At 35.5% G+C, this 20,482-nt stretch overlaps 1 protein-coding gene across 2 annotated transcripts in view; it reads left to right on the forward strand.

Annotated features, from left to right (window-relative positions):
• The window catches only part of BTBD9 (BTB domain containing 9), a 115,700-nt gene extending 95,469 nt beyond the window's left edge, over positions 1-20,231 (forward strand). For both annotated transcript variants that reach the window (XM_021389446.1, XM_021389447.1), the window contains 2 exons: positions 8,963-9,041; positions 13,244-20,231. In XM_021389446.1, the coding sequence (XP_021245121.1) occupies positions 8,963-9,041; positions 13,244-13,438 (274 nt within the window). In that variant the 3' untranslated portion in view covers positions 13,439-20,231. The remainder of the gene's footprint in view (positions 1-8,962; positions 9,042-13,243) is intronic.

The following is a 20,482-nucleotide window of genomic DNA, read 5'->3' on the forward strand; positions in this document are numbered from 1 at the left end:
AACTGCAGCATATGTCTCCTTTGAATGCTTTACCATATGCTTCTTTTGCTGCAGCTCTGCATGTGCTCTATGCGTTTAAGGTTGTATAGCTTCTTTTGCTTTGCTCTGCTATTCCATGTGACAGCCACGTTTGCAGCACACTACTGTGAGGACAGTGAAGAAAACTTCACAATATTACTGACATCAGTTTGGATGTAAGCTCGGTTCTGCCTGAGGGAATACAACTGATACCCAATAATACCCCTAGTATCAGCAGTGCCTGTTTCTTTTTATCTTATCGAAGTATCCTTCCATATGTGCTGTGGCAGTACATTGGATTGCACCCACTGAGGCAGAAAATATTCTCTCTTTTGGAAATGTCTTCGTATGTATGCATATACCTGAATGCATGCGCATGCACACTCTCAGCACCTTTATGAATAAATATTACTGCAAAAAGTCATGCAAGTAATAGATCTCTTGTGAAACTGGCCCATTTTTCTGCTTGAGATTGAAAAGGAATGCTTAATACTTAAATGTTGTTTTGCAGATGAGTTTGTTTACTTCGATATTGATTATTGTGTAAGGTCATCCAACAACCTAATAAACGGGAGATGCCCAAAAGTTCATGAACAAGATGCTAAATTACTATTCTGTCTGCAGTTTCCCTTTCTTGCAGGCAAAGTCATTAAATATAGCAAGTGCTGACATCTCCCTGTGTAGTCAGGAGGCCAGACAGATGTCATTGCATCTTATGCTAAATGTGGCATTCTGCTCTATTTCTAAAGATTTGCCCTAATTAGATTGTTGGTATTTGAGATCTAATTTCATTAATATTTGGAAAAGTACGCATTTTCTTATGGTGGACAAAACAAGTATAGTCGTAAGCATTACAAATATCCTGTGTAAAGATATATGCGGTATTAAGCCATTGATTTATTCACAGTAGTATTTTTACCAGGGCAAATTATATCCATGAGTCACAAAATTGAAGAATTATTATATCTTTGGGTTCATCCTTTGGGGATTTCTGTACTTTGTGGATGTGGTGTGCTTTTTAGAGTAATATTCCATCTGTTTGATTCCCTTCTGCTATTTGCTTTTCTATTACACTGAGTTCCCACAGTGAGAATTTTGTGTTTCTTGCTGCCGCTACTGAACACTGTTACCTAATTTCATCCCATTATTTTGCTTGTATCTCTGAAAAGCAATTTTTCTTGCTTAATGAGTTTTAATACACATCAACTATATATTTATAGAGTCATTCTGCCTGTTTCCTGTAACCTTGTGTGCTATTTCAACAATTTTGCCTGACTTCATTTCATGCTCTTTCATCATGAGTCTATTTCTTCTGTTTTTAAAATGATACTTGTTAATTTTACGCAATTTATTCTACCTCATCGCTATATACTTTAGTATTAAGGTACTGAGTTGGGAAGGAAATACTAAATTTAGTTTTATCCGAATCATAAGGGAGGGCAGCTACATTGTCTCTGTTCTACCACACAATAACAGAAACAAAGATTGTATTTGCTGTTTTTGTCTGTCTTAATTCAATTCAGTCTCACCTCTAAAATTATTGCAGTCATGGATGTATTTACATTTTTTTTCTAGGCAGCCCAGGCAAGTTTGAGTCTGAAGTCAGCAGGCTTTGTTTTCTGACCTTGAGGTTAATAGATAATTCAGTTTGGTAGGATAAAGGGCTATAGTTTTCCTGCCTTCCATTAGCAAACCTCTGTATGTTTGTATTGCTGTTATGAGAAGGCACATGCTGATTTACTTTTTTCACTGTTTCATTCTTGTTAGAGGCTGTGGTTCAATTTACTGCATTCAGTGGAGGTTTGACATGTCAATTAGATGTTATCGACAATAATAGAAGGGCAGTTGCTGTAAATGTGAAGTTTTTATGAGTGGTCCATGAAATGATGCTCAAGGGAATGCAAGAGAGAAGAGCGATAAATACAGTGTTACACTACATGCTACAAAGGAACTGATTAACAGTGTGATTCTGTCTCCTATCCCTAAAAATATTTTTATGTATTTGCTGTTAATCAACTATTCCATTTGTGTGAAAAGCTATATAATAACAGTGGCTTACAAACTGTTCTAGGATTACAGGAATAAGAAGTCCTTACAGTTCAAAGCAGTCCACTAGTTGCACTACTGGGTATGTTCATGTGTTGGGTTGCTGTTCATTATCTTTGCTATCTAAATGAACATCAGAAGCAATAAATATTGGTAATGAGTAAGCACAACAAAAGCAATTCAACCTCTAGGATTATGCATGCTTGTCTTCTGCTAGTATGCTATGATGTACAGAAAAGTTTGTAAATAAAACGAACTAGTAGGTCGAGATACTCAAATCCACAGCCTCCATCTGCAAAGGGTGTAGGGGTAGATACCACATGCACCATTCTTGATGCAGCATAAAATTTTGGCTCGTGGCATTCTGTCTGACATTTGGCAGCAATTTGCTAATAATTTCATTTTTTGTAAGATTTTAGAATATAAATTATATTTCTGGAAGTACATCCTATTAAAATGTTCAGAATGTCCAAGCAAGCTAAATTAATGAGTACACAGCCTGTGCAGTACAGAAGTGTTATTGGATGCCTGTATTGGCATGTGGATATATTTGAAAAGCAGTACCTACATTTTTCTTTACTGTTGCTTAATTTGAATATTTTTAACGTTATTTAATGCAATATTGTTTCTAAAACAGCAGATTGTAAGCAATGAAGCTGCAAAAACAGAGCTATAAGCAGTCTTGTACTACAAGTTTGTTAAAGAATTCAGAAATATAGACTTCATAAAATATATTTTATGTCAGGATTTTTAATCTGCTTTATCAAGCTCACATTTCCTTCAATAAATCATATACAGTACATGGTTTTTAGTAGTGTATTAAAGTGTTATTACAGCTATAAGATATACGACGATGTACAGGTATTTTGTCTGGATTGGTCATAGCAGTGGGAGGGACCAATCATAACTACAAAAATATCTAGACATTTTCTTCAAATTGTTTCAAAATAATGTCTGTTCCTTGCAGGAATATTATTTAGAATAAAAAACTTTTGAGGGAAGTTCTACCAAGGGAGGTGGCATTATATGTATTAAATATATAAAGCAGTTATGTAACAAGCACTGCAACAGATTTTTAGTTTTTATCATTCTTGCATTTATTCTAGGCTGATTATATTTCCCTTAGCCACTTCTATTACCTCTGCCATTACTATTACTAGTACTTGAGTGTTGCTTTTTTTCTTTTCCTTAGTAGACTGAATAAGATGTATTTGCTATCTCTTCAGTGGACTGTAACATAAGTAGAACCAAGGTGCATTATTATTTGGTAAGTTTTGGGCCTGTTTCTAAGAGGGCTGCAGAAGGCGAGCTCTTACCAGCTGATTCCACCTTCCTTGCACCCTTAGTTTGTGAGTGTATTGTCATGATGGAATACATGCAAAAAGAGTTTTAGGTCTCAGGTTTTACTTGACAAAGGCAATAGGTAGAACTGCACTTAGTTTGTGTTTAAGTTAAAAATTAAAATGACCTTTCAGTCTTCACAGTGTATTTCTTGTTCTTTCTCCCTCCTCATCGGTGACTTGGGAAGCAGAATGAAAAGGAAGTGGCTGAGCCAGATAGAAGTGTGACTGACTTCTGTGCTTTATGACTTTGACACTCTGAATTAATATCCTGTTGAATGACAGCTTTAGCAGGAGCGGTTTTATTTTGCTTTATTGTTTAGTACTGTTTTAATGGAAAACGTTTTTTATTGGCAATTTATGAGGTGGCTGTTGATCTTTTTCTTATTTTATAAGGAAAAACTCTGTATAGCAGTAACTGTTACAGCATTTTTAGTGCATCTGCCTGTATTGTTAGATACTCAATAGCAGAGGCAAATGTAGTATTTGTTAATAGAGCAGGAAATGTAATACTTACCATGCAGTACATACTACAGTACTTCTCCTGTCTCTGTTCCCCTGCTTACATGTGTATACAGCTTTTCATTTGGCAGCTTCATGTGCTTGTTACTTGCTTGCTGTCTTGTTTTCATCAGTACAATCATCAGACTGATGTATGGAAATTCAACACAACTACTCTTTCCTTTTCCTTTCATCTCCTTTTACAAATGTCTCCTCACTCATCAGAGTGAATACTGGATTTCAGTTAAAAAAAAAAAAAAAGTTGTAGTCATCATTGAAGAATTCCACATTTAATAACCTGAGCAGTGTTTTGTCACTTACAGAATTAGACACATGCAGTCAAGCATTAGAAAACAAAATGGAGGTTATTTGTTGACAGCTGAAATTTTTCACAGTGGGTTTTTTATTTCTGCATTTTCTTCCAACTTTTTTGCTTATTCTTGGAGTAAGGAACAAAAAAATGGAAGTTGTACGATGCTTTGGAAATGGAAGAGCTGCAGCATGCATGCACAAAACTCACATCATTAGCCTAAAGCAAGCCAGGAAATGAATATGATACGGTTATTATGTGTTGATGAATCTTGGTTACAAGTCTTTCTCTTTGCTCTTATGTCTTTGGCCTGAACTCAGTTTCAGCCACAATCCGTGCTGCTCTGGTGATCCCACTGTGGTGGTATTTTTGTAATGCCAGTGGATCATTAGAAAATCTCAACAGATAAGCTTCCACTTCTTCCTTAATTTGTTCCTTCTGGAAGAGTAGAAAATAAATGGAACGAGTCACTGTTTATATCCCATTCTATATAATAAATCTCTAGAAAGATATCAGTTTTTCATAGAGATAACTAGGCAAGAATTTTAAATGCTGAGAAAAGCCATTAAATTCTTGAAGAGGTGAATTGCTAATTTAAGGCTGTACATAGCTTAAGCAATGGCAAGCTATTTACCTGGACATTAGTTTTTCTTGCATTCTTCTTGCAATAGGCTAATAAAAAAGAGGGAAGAAAACATGAAAGTAGAGAGGTTTCTAATGATTTTCTTCTTGCTGAGAATAGAATATGGTGAGTAGGCTGTGGGATGCACAGAGCCATTGAGTTTTCAGTGACAGCTGTTGGAGAGATGAAAGCACTTTGCCCAAGAGTCTGTTTATATGTTTGAGCAGAGAAAGTGATTTTCATTGCAAGGAGTTCTAAGTGAGACAGGCAGAGTCAGAGAATAAGAGAGCAAAAGATAATTATCTAAATTATGTTCAGTCTATTATAGAAGACGAATATAGTTAAAATGTAATTAAATATGACAGGCTCACAGGATGCAAGCATGGCTTAAGAATGCTAATCATCAATTACTTCATCTCCTTAGGGGAGTCAGGCAGAACAAGAGAGTTAGAAGTTGGATGGTAGAGGTGAGATGTATAGTGTTAAATAAAACACCGTGGGGCTGTAGCAAGGCTAATTTCTTTTGGAAAATTGAGCTGCGTTATCAGGAGATCTTTGCTGGCCAAGAGTGCTGCATTTCATCCTGAGGGCCTTGGTACAAGTCTGAGTAGGCTGGTAGTCCCTAGTGTTCTCTTACGAGTGATCATCTTAAAGTGATGACCAAGACTGCTGTAGATTGAGCAGCAAATACCAAATGAATCAGCCACCAAAAGGGATATGAAAGCAGAAAAAAAAAATCAGTACTCCCTGAATATTTAAAAAAGCTAAACACTGAAAAATCACTAATTACTAATAAAGAACAGGCAGAAGCAGAAAGTCCAAAGGTGACAATGTCAGTTAATGGGAAAGAAAGCACTGTCATTAGCTTGAGAGGTTTGTTTGCTTGGCACCAAGGAGCCAAGGTGAAGAAATGGCTATTATTTTACAGAAGTGTCTAATCCCAGACCAAATATAGAGATGCTTTTGACAAGTTTTAATGCTGCTGTTCCTTGAATACAGTGACATATGAATGCATTAACACCAGAGATATGCATTGAATTTGCAGAAAATTTTTGTAAAGACCGTTAAAAGGAATTATGAGGATAGAAGGATTATCTCTTATGAGGAAAGAAAATAAGCAAATATTCATGGCTTGACTAAATATTTGCAAAATAGAAATTCTATAGAGAAACTGAAATTATGTTAAAAGTATAACTTGTGGTAAAATAAGAAAATTAAAAGGAAACTGAGGGCTTGCTGACACCTTTCATTTAATTGAGGAATGCCGCTGAAGACAGTTGTTATGGCTTGATACATAAATAGAAGTCTGAGCAAATTTATTTTATCAGCAAAAAGTATAAAAAGAGAGCACGTAAGTCATGATATTTTTTGTCAATTATCTGTCTTCCCATACGGGTATAGTTACACTGTATAAATTATCTTTCTACTGCATAATTATATTTGTACTGGAGAGATATTCCCTTGTATGTATTGGTGTTCTCAAATGTTCTGTTATAGTCGAAATTGTTGCAGCTTTTTTGTGATGAAGGTTTATCTTCCGTATTTCAAAAGTGACTTTTCCCAAATCAATTTTTCTTGTTTTCTACTTCGCTTTTTTCTTTTTGCTAAGGAAATAAATTAAGAGACCTGATGTTCTCATTATCTCATCAAGTGCTAATTCTCTGGTGGCAGTATTCTTGAATCTTAATAGCTCTTCTACAAGCTGTGTATAATTTTAACATGTTTTTTTTTTTTTTTTTTTTCCCCCAGTGGGAAGGGAACAAAATGGGCATAATAAAATAGTAAATATTCTTAGGACCAAATCTACTGAAAACTCTATCTCAATTCAAATCTCACATTCTTTTACAAAAATTCTTCATTTTTTTTTTTTAAATATTTTATAACATGTTTTGGAATTATTGAAAGGGTAATTATAACCGAATCCAAATAACAGCAGTATAGGAGTAAGCAAGGGAGGAGGAAGAACTTAGGAGGCTGCTGGAGCTGCTGATCTAGACAAGTGTTCTCAAAGGATCTGCAGAGGCCTTTCTCTCAATCCTTCAAGCTATCTGTCGTGTTCTTCAGCTGTACCACTGAGTAGATTTGTTGTCTTCTTTCTTGTCACTTCATATGACAGGCAATGTCATTTACAGCCATCTTGGGAAAATCTGCACTGAACTTTAGCAGCCATTTTTGACCAGTGCTCAGAAGTACTTAGAAGTACTATAAAAAAATACATTCAATCCTTTGGTTCCTAATTAACTTTTTTTTTTTTTTTGGTCGCAGAAAACAAATTCTGTCTTAAAGGCTAAGAAAGCATAGGATGTTCTCAAGAACTTTTCTGTGGCCTTTTGTGTAGAACATTTTATAATATTTTACAAATCACTGAATGGAGAGATCTGATTTTTAACATCATCATTTTTCTCACTAAAGTTCACATAAATAAATGTAAAAGCATATGCATTGTGCTAACTGTGCCAATACTTAAAGAGACATAACGTTGCGATTGTCTAATTGTCACCTCTATGTTTGGCAGTGAAGGTTACCTGTCTGGCTGTAGTAGAGTAAAATGAGAAGAAAGCTCAAGGAAAAATTTTGTCCTGTTCAGGGGAATAAAAAGCTTAGATCATGGCAACTTTTCAGATTGTGAGGCAGTTAACAGAACAGTCCATTTTCATTTTATATTTTATTTAGATCTTCAAGAAACAGCCTGAAGTTTAAGCTAAGGAGAATGTAGCCACTTAAGGGTTATAAATAAATTGTGAATTGCAGATACGTAACAGCTCTATTTCCAAGGCCTGGTTCAGACCTCACGCTTCTGTTACGATGAGTAACTCTAATCACATCCATTACTTCATGCAGTAATACCAGTAAACTACATGAAATTAGGTCTTAATCAGGCTTATAATCTTCTTTAAGCAAATATAACCTGACAGGAGTTGGAAACCTAATAGTCGACTAAATCAGGCCCAGAAATGCCATGTTTGTGTCAACAAGATGATAGCTTTCTGCTAGGGTAAAATTCCAGTGCATGACAAATACTAAGCAACAAAGTTGCTCACTGATGGTGAGTAGCGTTTTGTTCCAGTTTTGTTTTGGTCCCTTATTTCTTCTGTGAGCATTTCTAAAGGTATTTTGGATACCTTCAGAATAATTTCATCCAATGTTTATCTTTTTTGGTGAGTTAATCTGGTTATTCTTAATGACACTTTATCTCTAAAGCCTTCTGTGGTATAGTTTTGCTGAAAAGTTGTATTCTGTATCTAACTTTCATGTTGTATGAATAAAAAAGTAATATAAATTCTAATGTGTTTAAGCACTTATCTACTGCAGTGGAAGACTGGCATAGGAGCCTCTAGCTCCTATCAACCTTTCTTATTCTTCTGTTTTACTGTGAGTGTGTTCTTTGAGCACAAAGTCATGATGGGCCATGGTGTCTTTTGCCTGCCATTCATGTGGCTCCTTGCAATGTGTTGTACCTCACCCAAATCAGAAGTGTACAAACAAAGCAGGAAGATTATAGTGTTCCCAGTCAAGCTCTTAGGGCCAAAGTTACTAGCTCGGGGAGGGTGAAACGGAGAAATTCTCACAATCTGAGCTGAGAATAATGCTTTATGCCACTTAGAAGGACTTGTCCCATATAAGGGAAGCTTGACTTCTCTGCCTCCGTTGCTTCAGTTACAGAATGAGCTGGGGGGTTGTTTGTTTGTTTTTCCTAGAGCTATAATTTCCTTTAGCTCAGCTCTGATGATTGAGATTTCTCATGAGTAGTCAACAGAGGCATCTACTTTTATTTGTCTGCTCTTTTGTTTATCTAAGACAGCCAATAGTACTGCCAGGGAATTTAGAGTTTGGATTCAGGTTAGGTTTTTTTTTCTGTTTTCTTAACTTTACAGTAGTGTGAGTATTACTCCTGCGTGGAGGTAATAGTAATGTAAACTGTGTACGAATACAGAGAAGCAGAGACAAGGCACTTAAAAATAAGGATGAACAAGTAGTGTTGGAAATTCAGATGCTGAAAAGTGCTTCTTTATTTGTCCTTTTAAGTGATTATGTACTGTCGCTTGGATGAATTCCCTCTGTATTTCACTGCAAGCTGTGGTGACCATACGTAATATTTGTATGTCTTCTAAAATTTTTTTGTAGATCCTGGCAAACAATCACTTTTGATAAACAGCCTGCATCTTTTATCAGAATAGTTGGAACTCAAAACACAGCTAATGAGGTAAGGAGTTTCTAATACAACTGCATTCCTGTCGGGTTTGGTTAATATTTCATTCATTCCTTATTTTGATGAACGATGAAAATAGCATTGTACTGCCCTAGAGAAGGGTGTATAGTCTTTGATTACTTGATTTTATTACTTTTATATTATCTTTTTAATGAATCAAAAATAAGAAAAGTGTCATTCTTCATAAGAAATATCTTATTTGCATAAGTTTCTCTTATAACTAGCTTTCATACCTGGTAAATCAGTTAAACAACAGTGGCCAAAGAGATTTCTTTATTTCATCTTACACAGAAAAGATGTCTTGTGACACCCAACCAAGTGCAATATCATTCTCCTTCTGTTTACTTATGCTTCTGCCTTTCATCACTGTTGTATAATGTCTCAGAGGACAGTTGACTTCAGTGAAACAGTTTACCATATGTAAATCTAAGAACATATGTAAGTCTTTGTGACATCAGGACCTTACATAACAAAACACTAGAGGCACTGAGTGCTCCTTCTGTGTTAATGCACACATGTCTACAATCTGTGTACTTCACCCACAGAACATTGTACTTTCACCCTTTACAGTGAACCGTAGATAGTGGTGTTAGAGGTTGTCAGTTATGACCGTATTAGGAGTTACTAATTAGGATTGGACCAGATAACTTCCAGAGGTCCCTTCCACCCTTAACCATTGTCTGGTATTTAGCATGAGGGGATGCTAGTTCTTAGCATTGAAAGAGTTGTCAGATTGCATTGTTTGTACAATGAGATGTCAACATTAGTTTTCAGTGGACAGTTGGAAAGAAGCTGACCATTAAATTGATCCGAAAATATCAATTACATTTTATTTTTCTTAAGGACTGCCTCTTATGGTGGATAGTTCAGTCTTCATCTGCGAGTTCTCACAAATACAGAATCAGAAACTGCCTCCAGGGTTGTTAAATATGCATGAAAAAGGCCTTTTCCATTACTGATCAGTATAGGCAGTCCTATTTGCTCTCATGCCAATCTCTGTAATTTCTTACTCTTCATTAAAAGAGAATATGAGACATGTTGCCTAAACATAGCAAATCAGCCTACAAGAAACACAGCTTCCAACTTTCAATTCTTAAAGGTAGTCCTGAAAAGTAATGGGCATGTGGGCTTTTAAATGTAATTCTAATTACAAATCAGTTTACATTTACAAGAAATGTGATATCTTGTGTAGTTACTGATATATGGAGCACTGCATAACTACATTGAAGATCACTATGTGGAAGCTGAGGTTATGCCTATTCATGTAAAGGTTCAGTGGAACTATAAATATGTTGCCATTCTAAGTCATTCTATCTTTTATCTTTAAGAACAGTGCCCCATGCTAATTTATTTTAATGTTTAGACAGTTTATTGCTCCTAAAGCTTGTAAAAAGAACATTATTAGCTTTCAAATACTACTGTATTTTATACCTTTGACATATATATTTAGTAATCTATAATATTTTGTCATAAAATTTTATTATCCAAAGTATGTAGCAAGATATTTTTCAAAAATTCAATTTAAATAATAACATTGTAACTAAAGTTTTGGTTTGTTCTGGAGTTGATAGTCTTAATAGTCACTTCAATAGGAACACAAGTATTTCCGGAATTATTTCCCCACAGCAAGTTGTATTTTATGTCAAACCGTTTTCATTTAAAACAAAAGTTGTTAATGGCAGCATGTTCTCTTCACAAGTTTAACTGTAACAGGTAGAAACGTATTGCCTACTTGTGCTGTCAGTACACTGCTGCAGCATACCTCTTAACTTTGAAGCACAATCTGATTTTTAAGCTACAAAAAAACAGGCAAGCACAAAAAAAAAACCATAAAACTTCTCAATTTTGTAAATATTTTCAAGTTTTAAACTCATCTTTCATTCGCCATATTTTCTATGTGTTGAAAGATAGGATGTTCATAGATTTTCTTGACCTAGTAAATTTCTATTGTATGTTACAACATGATAAAAATGTAACTATTTTTCTTGGGCTTACAGATATACCACTTTCATAAATAAAAGCATTATTTTTTCTTGGCTCTTGTTACCATTTATTTGTCAGACAGGTCATCTGATGCTTCTAACTGACTGTATAAGCTTTCTCTTGTTGTTCCTTTCAAGTAGTACTGACTTAGAAAGAGCATCTAATTGCTAATGGGAAGGCCTTATCTAACAAATTACTGCACCATTGTATATGTACTTGCTTTGTATGTCAAACCTTCCTTCAAATATCCATGTGAACTTAACGTGCTGCTAATTAGAGAATGATACTGACATGTGATCTCGGCCTTTATAGAGAAAAACATACCAGATTTTTTGTTTCAAGAATACTGGTCTTAAATACGTAATTCCAATGCTGGATGAAGTATATGAGCTCTATCTTCTGATTCTTTCACAAGCTGTATTCTGCATATCTTAAAGTGACAGAGTAACTGAAAATGATGTTGTGAATTCACAGGCTCGTTAACATTTGCCAGATGCTGAGATGAGCATAAAGGATTTAGTATGAAAGAAGTGGTAGCAAGGAAAGTTGTAATTTAAGAATTAGTTACTTTAGATTTTATAGACTAGTATCAGCTAAATTTCAGTGCTAACTGTACTATATTTTAACATATTACAGGAAGTGAAACTTTAAGTGAGAAACCTTGTTGGTGTGAGATACAGTAGAGATACGGAATTTCTAACTTATAGATATCCATTCCATTCATTAGACTGTACTGCTTTTCAAGGAAGGCTATGCATTAAAGAGATACGACGATGAGATACATCTCTTCTAAAAATACTGATACTGATAAGTATGGCTGGAAAAATGTCAATAGCTGTTACTTTAAAAAGCTGAGGAGAGCAATGAATATAAAAGCGGTTTCTCAAGAAATGGAACTGAACACAAAAATTGGCTTCTTGAGAACTGTAACAGATGGAGAGAATTCATGCCACTGTAGAAATTAGTTTGACTTTAGAAAAAATTCACCGGAAGAAATGCAGAGAAAAAGCCATTTTTCTATTTTTTGCATGAGTATGTATATATATGTGGGCAGTGCTGCAGATAGAGAAGTGGCAATGCATCTTTCTGTGAACTTGTGTATATATGGAATTATAAACATACATCATAATGTATCTATATAAAATCTGCAAGAATTTCTACATTGAAAGGAACAGGAAAATATAATGGGGATACAAAAAAAAAGGTAGTGACTGTGAGTATTTTTTTGTTTTTTTGGTTTTTATTTAATTCATTTCATTCATGCTGTTAGAATTTGAATTAACTAGCTACCTTCTCAGAAGAGACCCAGGGGCTACTGCAGACATGTCATTGCAGATGTCTGCTCAATATGCACTTGTGCAAGGATGGTCAAAAGGAATAATAGAATTTTCAGTTGTATTAAAGAAAAGATAAAAAAAAATAGTCTGTATTCTTCTATGAATATGTAGTGTACCTATGTTTTGTTTATGGTATTTAATTTTGTCCATTTTAACTTGAAAAGGCCTGGGAAAGGGCAGTTAGGATTAGAAGCAATTACACTTGTTTGTGAGAAGAGCTTTAAAGATATCAGATACTTAGAAGATGAATGATAGTGGTCCCGGTATTGTTTGAAGCCTCAGAAACTGGTCAGTGTTACAAAGGACACATTCCATCTGCTTCAGTAGTAGCTTCCTTGAACAGTCTTGAATACATTTCTGCATAACTCCAGAAAATGTCTGCAGAGCTACCATTGCTGTTACAGAAGTGGGCAATCTTGAAACAGGATCACGCTGGTAATAGTTTAAATGCCATTTCTAGTGTTTGTGAATATCAGTCTTTTGAAGATGTGATTAGATCATATTACATGTTTAAAACAATTAATATAATTGTTGTTGTTTTCCAATAGCATGTATTAGCTATTTATGCTATTTGGCAAAGGAAAAATCATTTATAACTATCTCTGTCTGCCATAGAACCATCTTTCTGATTTTCAATGTCATATGTAAAAATTTGTATAATTTGTAGGCCCTCACTTGCTCCACTTTTATTACTTGTATCACTTTGTAATATTTATGTCACATGGAATGATGGTTGTGCGCTGATGATGAAGCATTCTTATTTGACTAAGTGCTTTGGCACTGATCTGGCCTGCGTACTTGCATATAGATTTCATCTTACTTTGATCATGCTTTTGCCAGCATTTAATTGTTTATCTTCATTTTTGTTCTCTCCAGGTGTTTCACTGTGTGCATTTTGAGTGCCCTGCACAAAGTGGTACCCACAAGGATGAGGGTTGTAAGGAAGTGGCAACAACGGAGGTGGGGACTGGTGAACAACAGCTTGTTTCTCGTCCTGTTCGAGCTGCAAGCACTAGTTCTTTGCATTCCCCTCCTGGATCCACCTTGCGTTCTCATGCTCACCAACCATAAAGGAGATTGAAAGGGAGCTTTTGCAGCCCCACTGACATTATATGAAATTATTCAGAACCTTCTTGTGCTGGCACCTTTTCTTTCTTCTTCACTGTGAAGAAAGGGGACCATGTCTTGAAATGCTGAAATGGCAAAGGCTTTTCCCAAGGACATGAAGAGACTGCTTCACTCTTCTCAACTTGTTCAAGTCAGGCTGGTCTCCAAAGGGGGAGAAAATAGGTCTTCAATCTTCATCAAATACCCCATTAACACCCTAGCTCTCTAATCTAACGAAGGCAAGGAGAACAGAAGGAAATAAAAGGCAGAGCTACAATGAAAATGTAAAATGTCTTGAGCAGAGTGAAAGGCATATCAAATAACTATTTGTTCCCTGAAGGCTTCCATTAGTGAAGAAAATGTTTATGGCACACATCAGTACAGAATATATGTTATTTTTAAAAGTTATTTTTCATTCATATTCTTTTGTAACTAGTAATCTCTTCTAAAATTGTTTTAACTCTGCATCCCGCTTTCTCTCTTATTTTTGGCTGCAGCAAATGCTGTGCAGTAGATTAAGGAAGTATCAAACAAGTTTACCTGCTGAGATCCAAATTCCCTCATTCATCAGTGGGATGTCAAGAAAAGCCTTTATGATATCAACAAACTAATTAATGGATGCTGTATTAATCTTGACCCTAGTTGGCTTTACAAAGCACAAAATTGTCATTTCTTATAGTCAAAAGGAAAATGCCAAAATAAAACTTCTATCTTGAGAAAAGCTTATTTTTCAATCATGAAGGTGATTACTTAAGTTTTACTCTTATTTCTAAGACAACTTGCAACAGATCATCAAAAATTTTTTGACTAGAAAGTGAAAATTCATCTGGTCACTAACAAGCAGTTGTTCAGAATACAAAACTAAGAATGTGCAGAAAGCTATTTTTATCCCAGAAAAATGGTATACAGCCTGGATCTAAAAATTTAAGAGCCACGCATAAACTTTTCTCATAATCTTCATAGAGTGTTATGCTTTTACACTGTATTATAAGGGATCTGGCTCTCTCTTTACATCACAGAATTAATTATCCATCCATGTGTGGATTAAATTGCTTACTACTTCACTTATTCTATGTGTTTATACATTAATGAGAATGCAGCCTCTCACTTTCCAGATTCAGATGACATAGGAAGGGCTTCTTGTTGGTCTTTCAGTATATGAAGAAGTGTTTTTGTATTATGACAAACACTGATGTAATTGGCAAAATTGATTAGGAGGGTTGTTATTCCTCTCAAAGCATATTATGCTGGAAATGTCAGCTATCCAGTTTTATGAACATGGGATTTCCTGTGGTGAGAAATCGCCTTGTTGGGAGAAAACAAAGCTAGTATAGGATAAATATGGTTTTCCTTTGCATTACCATAGTGATAAAGTAAGGTACATATCAATATAGCAAATAGTATGCTAATTCATCACAATACGTAATTTGAAAGAATTTCCCTACTGTATACTGGTTGTGCTTAAAACTGGAAGAAATACAACAAATGGCAGCAATGAATCAGGAGGAACGTCATAGGAGAAATGCTCTCTCTTTGTTGTTTCCAATAAAACTGACTAGACTTTATCAAGAATATTACAGTATTTTTCATTGCCAAATTACTTCTGAGTACTGACATTTGCATGCAGTCCCCTCTCTTCCCACTGTTGTCGTCTGTCTTGTGATGTCTGTCAGTGAAGATGCATGCACACTACACTGTATTATCATTTTTAATACATGCCATGGCTGCCTTGAGTTCTGAGGCAGGATATTGCTCATGAGCCAGCACCTAGTCTTGGTTGCCGATTACCTTTTGGCTTAGCAGCCTTTGGGGCATGAAAGAATTGAGACTAGCTACTGGGGATGCAATTCTTTTGTTTAAGTATAGGTCTAAAAAGTTGGATTTTTTTTTTTCTTTGAAAAGTAAAAACAGTAAGATCTTCTATTCTAGTCGTATACTGTGCTGGAACTTACTGAGATGAATGGAGCATGTCTTGTCTTTGGTAGTTAAGACCTTCTGTGTCAGTGATGGTATTTCTTTGCAGTTTGATCAAACAAATTGACTTTTTTCAAGTTGTCAACATGCAAGGGGTGTAACTTCCTAGCTGTTAGTCACTGTTATAGAAAGTATTTAATTAAAAAAAAAAAAAAAGAAGAAGAAGAAGCAAAAGAAGTTTGTGCCAGCTGTTCTGAGTTTAGGTACTCAGAGGAAGAACAGGATTTTCAGTTTGTAATCTTTGATGTGCACAATTAATTTTTTGGATAGTAATAAGCCTTACAGACCATAAGCTACTGCAGATTCTTTTTGATCTTGCCCTATGACTCACTGCTGAAGAGGAATGTCTATTTATTTCCCATGACACTAGCTCTCTGCCAAGAATCTGAATGAATAGATAAGACAGATTCTCAAAGCAAAAAGAATCAGGTCCTGTAAAAATTCCAATTCCCCACCCCCAAAAATCATTCAAAACAAAAGCCAGTTTAGCATTGTCCTTTCTTACACTCTTTATCTCTTTTTCCACAACTTAACAATTTCTACCTTTTTATTCAAATAAATAATGTTGAAATGTCTTAAGGGACCTGAACTCTGCTTGGTCTTCTAACATCATCCTTCCCCAAACATCCCCAATATCTTTGTGGCCTCGTATAGGTCCCTGCCTTAAACACAGTGTCAGCAAATTATTACTACTGGCAAAGGATGATACCACACAGAACTGACCTGTGCTTTTGTGCGAGTATTCTCATGCTTTCTAAGTATTGTCTGCACTTATTGACTCCTAATATGAGATATGTAGCTCTTGTATGATCTTCTGAGATCTAGGTTTTTTTCCTTTCCGTGAAAATAAGTTGTGCTGTTATGGCTTAATATCAGAGCATTTATAGCATCAGGGTTTAACAGAGTCATGAGATACTATAATTATTCAGAACTGCATGATCACTTGCTTTTAATTGCATCAGAGGTAGAGCAGAACTGACCAGCACTAACCAGCTGTTCATTGCATTCTTGTCAGAAACTATAAGATAGACCTGTTGTCAACTTTCTAGATAATAGAATTAACTATATTGCCAACATTGAACCATTTTTTCTAGTTAGTACTTCAGCTGTAGTTATCTTTAAATTCCCTAGTCCTCTTTTTCTCTTACTTTTCTTCCATTGATTGAATTCAGACTTAGGTCCAACTCATGTGTAGCTTAACATAGCTCTTTCTAAATTCTCTTTATTTAATGAACTAATTCCAAGTGAATTTCAAAGATTTTTAATCACGGCAATCTGTGGCCAAAAATTAACTTCAGCAAGAGTAAATTCAGTATTGGTAAAACTGATTTATCTGTGAAAATGAGTTTCTAAAGTGAGCAAAAATTGCGCGGCTCTTAGCTTTCAAACAAGCTCTAAAACAAGTTTGAATGACATGTTAATAGAAATGGCAATGAGAGAAATGAATCCAAGACTTACATAAAAGACAGTACAGAGGAAGAATCGGCAGTGTTCTTAGGAAAGTAACTGTTTTTCATTGCACTTTCCTTCCTTTACAGCTCCATTTAATCCTTTTTCCCTGCAAATCTGTTTTGCTTGTTCAGTATGACAGTTCATGGTGGAGCTCTGTGTTTTTCATCATTGCTGAAGAGTTGAAATGAACTTAATGTTTCTTCATTTTTGCTAATCATAACAAATCAGAGAATCTTCAGTTTACTACCTAACTTGATTTCCACTAGAGAAAAGAAAGCAAATATCAGTAGTTTTTTCACTTTAAGTAAATTAAGCTTTCCAGCCAAATACATGTGAACATCTACTCATTATTCAGCATTGCTTTGTACATCTGAAGTCAGTGTGAAGATCAGAAGGCAAAGTTAGTGTCATTTTTGTCTGATTGTTACGTGATCGTTCTGCTTATACAGTGTCACCTACTCAGAGACCCTTGATACGGAATCAGAATTCAGCTGTGATTTCACAGGAAGCAGAAAAGCTATGCATTGTTTTTCCCCTGTGAAAATGTTTGTTGGCTTGTATTTTGACAGGTGATGGCGTACCATCAAATCGGCAAATGAATGCACTGGTAATTTATTGTTGTGGCTGGAATAGTCAGCAAATACCAGAGCCAGTAGTATTTAACAGAGTATGAGAGTAGGCGTTCAGGTTCATATGTTATTGTAGCAGTTGCTAGAGGACTAAACTGCGTAGAAAATAATACTTTGTGGATCTCAGAATCCTTGAGGCCTGGCTTCCTTTCCTTTCTCTTAATTGATTGTATGTTTAGGTTAGAATCCTCAGCTGTCTCTGAACTGGTTGACAGCATTTGTACTAGTTAAATTACATGTAGAAGCTCCACAGGCTTTGTGCAGGATACAGGTAATAAAAGTCCTGGGTCAAATTTTTAATGGAACACCTAAATAGTTATAGATGTGTTAAATGGATCTTAGTAGGTCATCATTTATCTTGAATTTAGAACAGGTTCCTAAAACTCCTAAACTGAGGAAAACTGGGTCAAATGTTAATACTCTGTGGTATGGCCGGATGTGAAATCATTTTTATAGTTGCTTAAAATGTGCAAATGTCTAAATAAGGTATGGGTGAGCAGGTCCAAAGCTGGTTTGGCCAAAGTTGTTAGGAACTGGTAATTTGGCTGTAGTGAAGTGTATAAAATAGAGCAAATCAAATGCTCATCTCAAAGATATTTGTGCAGTCCGATGAACAGAGACATATTCCTCCTAGCTGCCTTGCATGTGACTTGTGGTCTTTGCAGAGTGAGCCTCCATTTGAATTTTGTTAACTGCTCAAAACCACCTACAGACTTCTCAAAGGCCATTCACAAGCTCTGTTGCGGTGTTGACTGAGGTAATTTAGAAGTCACACCTATAGTCCATGACAGAATTTGAGTCTGTTTGTTTTTGAGAATGATTACTGGAAAGCTAGTTATAAAAATCACCCTGCAATTTTTATTACAGAAACAAAGCCCAAATTAACATAGTATAGTATAATACGAGGAAAATGCAAGTATCTGGTATTTACCCGTAGATTTTCTGATACTGTATGTATTTAATTACTATGATATACATACAAATGGTGGAAGTAAGTGAACAGCCAGCTCCACACTTAAGTAATACACCCTTGGTAGTAGACAGTATCGACCCATCAGAAAATCAGAGAAGTTTTTCTTTTCTTGTTCCTTCCAACCTAATAGAATAGCGTAGCTAAATGTTCTGAAACAAAAAAGAATAATTGATTCCTTACGTAAATGTCACAGGAATTGAAGTTTAGATTATTGTAGCTTAAAATCTGAAGGAGTGGTGACTTCTGTCTGCCTAGGTGTACATTTGCCTCCCTAGTACCTCCTGCTGCTTCAGACCCCAAGCTTTTATATTTGAAGGAGAGCCACACTGTTGGTGCATTGTACATTTCTTTGTTAGAACTTTTACTCATCTATTTTGTGTTTAGCATCTTGGCATATCCATTCTGTTAGAAGAAGGTAACATGGTTTCTCATGGCTTTCAGAGTTACTTGTTGACTCCTGCAAACTGGCAGATACATCGCCACCACTGTCTATGCTAAGGAGTATGCAAAACTGTTTTACAACAAATGCTGTATGTCCAAACAGTACCAACTGACTCTGAAATATCTTAAGATGGTCTGTATTGTTGTTGAGATGAGGGTTTGCACCACTAAAACTCTGTGCCATGCAATCCAAGTGAACGGTAGTGGCTGCAGCTTCTTTCTGGAGAGGAAGTAGGGAATTTGCACACGTACCAGAAATAATTCATTTTCTTCGTATTGTTTTTGTTCTACATCCTCTGCCTCTGTACTCCTGAGCTATAATTCCTAGGTGGTTTATGATTAATACCTAGAATCTAATAAATATGTTTAACAATTGCTGTCAAGAACTTTTGTCTTTAATGAACAATTTCATATTGTGCTTTTGAAGCATTATTTGTCCCCGGAATTGTTTATCAGCATCTGCTGTAGCTGGAGTTGCAAGGAGGAAACTGGAGAAAGGCTGTTATGTAGTTGCATGCATGCATCTGTTTCACAAGTTGAAGTGACTTGGCAAAGAAGTGTTTTTATGTGCCTTTTTTTTTCTGTTTTTTCTTTGGTTTAATGAATTTTGGTATGGAATGTATTGTTTAACTGAATGTGGATGATGAACTGAGGAAGAGAATGTAATGTAGGCAGCAAGATTTTGTTCATTTTTATGGGAATAGCAACATGAAGGTCTGATTCCTGTAGTCTGCGCTGCTTCTGCTTGTCTCCTGTCCTCACAGCTCCTACTTTTTCCTACAGGATTCCCCCAGTCTGCCAGTTACTCCTTTTCTCCCTATCTGGAATCACATTGCTGTCACTGCAGTGTTACCTGGAACTTTACTCTAAACTGGGATATATTAAGTATTAAGTGTATTTAATTTTTTTAAAATCTTTTTTGTTATATACAGAATTAAGTAGCCTAGTCCCAGTTCATTCTCATCAGATTTAAAAGTCAATTACTGCTAAGTTGTCAAAAGATTGTGAGTTTTAATTTGGCTGTGTATGGATGTGGAAAATACTAGCTGTTCTCAAGCTTCTACTTTCATAATCTGAACTCTGTTTTCCTTAAGATAAAAATCAGTGAGAGATTTTCTATTAAGTAATAGGTCAGGCTTTGCGTGGGCTTATCTAATTTAAATTAAATATAATTGTGTTTCTTGTTCATCGTGATGTTCATATATGTTCAATTTGTTAGTTGTTCACTGTTCCAGTTGTATATAAATGTTTTCTCAATAAACTGCATCATCAAAAGTGAACCTTGAAAGAATCTGCAACTTTTCAGAATACTCATTTCAGTTGCTTGTAGATTCAAATATTACACTGAGCACGTGGACTCCTTGTGAGAAATACAGCAATTCTTCACAATTCAGTGCCTGTGTCTATTAACTTTGTCCACTGTATTGCAAAATTTTCTTTCCTTTCTGCTTTGCTGAATTTCATTATTATCATTGGTTTTCTTTGTGGAGTGATTGTTGATACTGTTCCTTCAAATATTGTAAGTTAAATATTAGGAGG

Source organism: Numida meleagris, chromosome 3 (genome assembly GCF_002078875.1).
Source record: "Numida meleagris isolate 19003 breed g44 Domestic line chromosome 3, NumMel1.0, whole genome shotgun sequence".
Lineage (NCBI taxonomy): Eukaryota > Metazoa > Chordata > Aves > Galliformes > Numididae > Numida > Numida meleagris.